The following is a 4,970-nucleotide window of genomic DNA, read 5'->3' on the forward strand; positions in this document are numbered from 1 at the left end:
TCTATCTATCTATCTATCTATCTATCTATCTATCTGTCTGTCTGTCTGTCTGTCTGTCTGTCTGTCTGTCTGTCTGTCTGTCTGTCTGTCTATCTATCTATCTATCTATCTATCTATCTATCTATCTATCTGTCTATCTGTCTGTCTGTCTGTCTGTCTGTCTGTCTGTCTGTCTGTCTGTCTGTCTGTCTGTCTGTCTATCTATCTATCTATCTATCTATCTATCTATCTATCTATCTATCTATCTATCTATCTATCTATCTATCTATCTATCTATCTATCTATCCATCTCTCTCTCTCTCCAGGTGGTATCCATCCTGTTGGGGCTGTTCCAGTTGTTGCTCGCCATACCTCTCTACTACATTGACGTCAGTCTTCCCAGGAACCTCTTCCTGCTGCCGGTGGCCACCGGATGTCTGGTGCGTCCCCCGGCGCCGTCTCCGCTGTGCCGTGTCCTCGCAGCCGGCAGCAGCCACGACGGCCAGGGCGATAGTTCCGGGGCCGAGAAAATCGCACAAATCCGGAATATGTGTGGGGCTGCTCTTGGCGCCATTCTCACCTGTTTTGCCGCATGTTTGTTCTGTGCTTCAGATCGTAGCGTCGGGATCGTGCAGCGTGGCCTGTGCCAAAGCCCCCACCAGGAAGCTGGTAAATCCACAACATACACACGGCATACCTCTCCCCAGGGGGTCCTCAAAGGTGACGGATGATCCACTTAACTCCGCCTCACTGCTCGACGCACACCGAGGCCCCTGCTTCTAAATGATTTCACTTTCGTTAATTTAAAGGTCCAATTGGCTTTTTTCAACACGGGATATGTGAAAATGTCCGTTCCCATAATTTCACGACTGTTCATAGTACAACCTCGCTGAACACTTCACCGTTGAGACTAACTTACCACTCTGCTGCAGGTTTCTCGCTGTGCGACGGGGCAACGGGGCAAACGATTTTAAGAGAGACTTTGTCGTGCTGTGTTTTTGAACATTCTTTGAATGACACCAATAGCCCATTTTATCCCAAACAACGATTTTTGCGGTCGCCGCATTGAGGGGTGCCAGCCAGGGGTGGCGAGGGGGGCCAGAGCTACCCTGATACAATCGCTGCCTCCCTGCCCCCGGCCTGCCCCCCCTGCCCTCACAAGTGAAAAGTTTAGAAAAAAAAAAAATCCGTAAGCCATCTCCGTGCCGCGCCGCCGTTCCCCGTTTTTCGCCTGACAAAACAAATATTCAATGTGGGGGGCCGCCCAAAGATTTTCAGCGGCCCCCTCCGGCAACCCCTGTGAAAGGTTTCCGGGCGCGGCACCTGGCCACCTGGCATCCGGAGCGCCACATTGTTCTCCGGCGGGCTCTCAGCGGGAAGCCACGCCGCCTCGTTTCTAGTCTCTGACATCGGGGCGATGCCCAAAAGATTTGGGTCGGCAGGAGCTCAAAAGAGTCCTCAAACATTTGCCCCATCGGACTGAGTTTGGAGACCGTGGGAGGCGGCAGCAGAGCGGTGAGTTTCTCAGTGCAGTGGCACCTTGAGGTTCCAGCGCCCTAACACACCAGCTCTCGGAGTAGGGAGCCGTCGTTCCGGCGATTTTTTTTCGTATGGACTTGCGAGCAAAAAATGTGAGTTGGGAGGAGCGAGCTTCAGGTGCCGCCGCTGGGGGGGGGGGCGTGGCCAGCGTCTCACTCCTTTTGTGTTTTGTGCGTTTTGTGCAGTTTATTTTGGCAATTTTAAAGTAAGTGCTGAGAAGAAGAAGCGGATGATGTCACTGACTTAAAGAAGAAACAATCTTTATTTGTCACACAACACACCAGACTACAACACATGCTTGCACACACACACACATGCACATAAGCATGACATCATAGAAAACCATGAGAGAGGTGTGCGTGCAATGGAATTGGCGAGGCAGTACGAGCGTAGTACCTCTACCATATGTAGCGTACTGAAGCAGAAGGAGGCGGTAAAGGGTACCACGCCAGCCAGGGGCGTTGAAATCATGTCTACGCTGCGGACCGCCGTCCATGGAAAGATGGAGAATCTGCTGCGGGTGTGGTTGACGGAGAAGCAGCTCGCAGGAGACAGCGTGACGGAGGGTTTCATCTGCGAGGAGGCAAAAGTGATCCACACCTTTTATTGTGTTTTATTACCTTTTCATACAATGTTTGTTATTTATAAATACATTTTTTTATTTGAAAACACGTAACAGAAAAAAATTGGGTGTTTTTTTGGGGGCTGGATGGATGAATGGCTAAACGGATGAACGGATGAACGGATGAATGTCATTTCAAATCATTTCAATGGGGAACATTGATTTGCTGTACGAGCAAATTGAACGACGAGCTCCGTCACCGAACCAATTCCGCTCCGAAGTCAACGTACCGCTGTAGTAGTCTTCAGCGAAGTTGTGCTCTGAACATTTTAACAAGGGTTAGGGTTTGAGAAAACAGCAAATATATCCTCCAGACGTCCTGCAATTCATCAGCTCAGGGAAAACACTTCATTTGACCACGGGGACTGAAGTCCTGTTTGGCAGGAACGTTTTTACTCCACGTCGTCCACTGACTTTGAACGGCTCCCAAATGCAGCGCCCTGCTCCTCATTGTCTCCCCCCAGCGGCGAGGCTGTGCCTACAGCAATGTGGCCGTCCTGCTGGGGGCCCTGTTGGCCCTCGGCCTGTACGGCTACTTCCTGCGGACCGTGGACAAGCCGGGTGACTGTGAGACTCCCATGACATCCAGCGACGACTACCACCTCCCCGGGGTGGAGCACTGCGCTGAAGATCACCTGCTGGTGAGTGTGCCTCACTGACAAGAAGTTTCTATTCATTGTGCGCTGGGGGGAAACAGAAGAGGGTGAAGGGGGCCCGCTGCTCCTTGTCAATAAGAACATTTAGGGTCACCCAGGTCCCCGAAATGTTTCTGAGAAAAAAAACATTCTGCCTAAAACACCACTCGCACTACGCATTCCGGCCATTCCAACACGCCCGAAACCGGCCTGTTCCGGGGAGCTCCGTTGGGCGGGTGGCGCCGCCCGCCTGAGGCTCCTGGCCCTTGAGCCGACCGAGCTTGAGCTGCACTCCCGGGTTCCGGGTCGTATTCCCTCCGTTAACCTTCACCGGTTTCACTTCATCAATCCACCAAAATCTGATTGTGATCAAAATTTTGGGGCGAGGAACCCTCAGCCCAGCGGCTGAATCCTCACTCCTGTTAGACCCACCAGGTGGAATTCAAAGCTTTGCTTTTTTTCCTTTCATGTAAATGTCGGAAAGTGAAATAACATAAACACACCTACAACAAAAACACACGATTTTTACTGGTTTGGGGAAACGCACGGTCTGCCTCCCGCATGGTGTTTTTTTGTTGTTTAACGAAACACGGCAGAATATTTTTCAAATATTTACAACAGGCGCTGGGACAGAAATGCGAGGAATTAAGAGAGGCTCTGTGAGATGCATATTATGGGAGTCAGGAACTCGTTTGGGTATTTTATGTGTTCATTGTTTGATGCGAAACCTTGGCTGTGAACCGCAGACAGGTGGAGACACCGACAAAAGACAGAACCGATCAGTTCAACCGGAGCCCTTCACGCCCCGGGGGGCCCCGGTGCGGGGGTACAGCACGCCCTCCACCGGCGGGGACCGGGGAGCGTCCGTGCCGTCCCGCGGGTTCCGTCCTTGTGTCGCCCCGATTTCCACGTCGCCCGGCGACGCGTTTCCCGGCGCGCCGACCCCGAACCGCAGGGGTCGGCGGGCGCACGCGGGCCGGCCCCGTAAAACCGCCCGTGTCTCCTTGGACGCGCTACGTTGTCTGGGGGGCGCTCCACCCCCCGTCCGGCCGGTCGAGGGTCGGTGTTGCCAGATGACCCCGGACATCGTCCGTTTCGGCCATCTCGATGCATTGTGGGATACGCTCGCCGGCGTAGCGCGCAGTATCTGCATACAATAACGTACGGCGTGCGGTATTTGCGTTACCTCGGATGTAAATACATGCACACATGCGAAGTTGAAGTACTAAACACTGATACTGGGCTGTCACAATCAGTACATTTCAAATTTAAATTGCAATTTACAATTTGTCTTCTTGTGTTAATTTTATGCCACCATCACAGTTTAGAGACATAACAACCGAATACACGGCCACCGTCTGAGGAGTCACTGAGAGTCCCTGTTGTGAGTCACGGCAATGTGGGGAGACCCCTGACCTCCCTCAACTCCACCGACCAAACGGTGGTGGAACTCTGCGAGTTAAACGATGGGCCCCAATAACGGCCGCGGTTGGCGGCCGCGGGCGCCCCCTGCGCGCCGCCCCCGGGGGGGTTGACCGGGTGGGGGGGTCGGGTTCACCCTCCTGGCTGCCTCCCAGTGACGTCGCTTCCTGTCTCCCGCAGAACATGTTCTGTGCCGTGATCGTCCTGCTGATGGTCTACGATGTCTGCGGCGCGCTCCTGCACGGCGCGCTGTCTGTGACGTCCCTCCGAGCCCTGCGGCAAGCCAGCTGAGCCCCGCGCCGCCGCCGCCAACGCCGCCCGGCCTACGCCCGCCGCCCAGGGTTTCCTGTCACACCCCGACGAGCCGCCGGGCGGAGCTCCCATGCGCAGCACGGCACTGCAGACATGACGCACTTGCACGTGTGATCTGGTTGTGATCTTTTGTTCTAACGTCTTTGTCTCTGTCTTTCTTCCTTTTTGTATTTGTGTAGCAAGCAATACATTGTACGGCAATTAAAGCCTTTACCCATTCAGAAAATAAAAAACGACTTTCAAACCCAGCGAACCAGAGAATGCAAACCAGACTTCGACCTTTCTGGCCCCGAGCGGTTATCTTTAAGAAAACATGATCTGCTTTTTGTTGTGGTCCGTCATATTTTCTAAATGCAAATGTACACGTCAGTTAGAGCACGCAAGTCGTTATTGGGGGCTATTGTTTTTGTTGATGGAAAACTGACGTCAGCGCTGTGTGGATGTCATGGAGCCGCTGCACT

At 53.2% G+C, this 4,970-nt stretch overlaps 1 protein-coding gene across 4 annotated transcripts in view; it reads left to right on the forward strand.

The window, feature by feature from the left end:
• LOC307229847 (uncharacterized protein) overlaps positions 1-4,762 on the forward strand; it is a 7,315-nt gene extending 2,553 nt beyond the window's left edge. For 2 of the 4 annotated variants that reach the window (XM_079999943.1, XM_079999944.1), the window contains exons 3-6: positions 306-419; positions 592-699; positions 2,605-2,781; positions 4,378-4,762. In XM_079999943.1, coding sequence (XP_079856069.1) covers positions 306-419; positions 592-699; positions 2,605-2,781; positions 4,378-4,488 — 510 coding nt within the window. In that variant the 3' untranslated portion in view covers positions 4,489-4,762. Of the gene's footprint in view, positions 1-305; positions 420-591; positions 700-1,668; positions 2,108-2,604; positions 2,782-4,377 lie in introns of those variants that run through there. The other 2 variants (XM_079999945.1, XM_079999946.1) reach the window with 2 other exon arrangements.
• Positions 4,763-4,970: the final 208 nt, after the last annotated feature.

Source organism: Zeus faber (assembly GCF_960531495.2).
Source record: "Zeus faber genome assembly, chromosome: 4".
Lineage (NCBI taxonomy): Eukaryota > Metazoa > Chordata > Actinopteri > Zeiformes > Zeidae > Zeus > Zeus faber.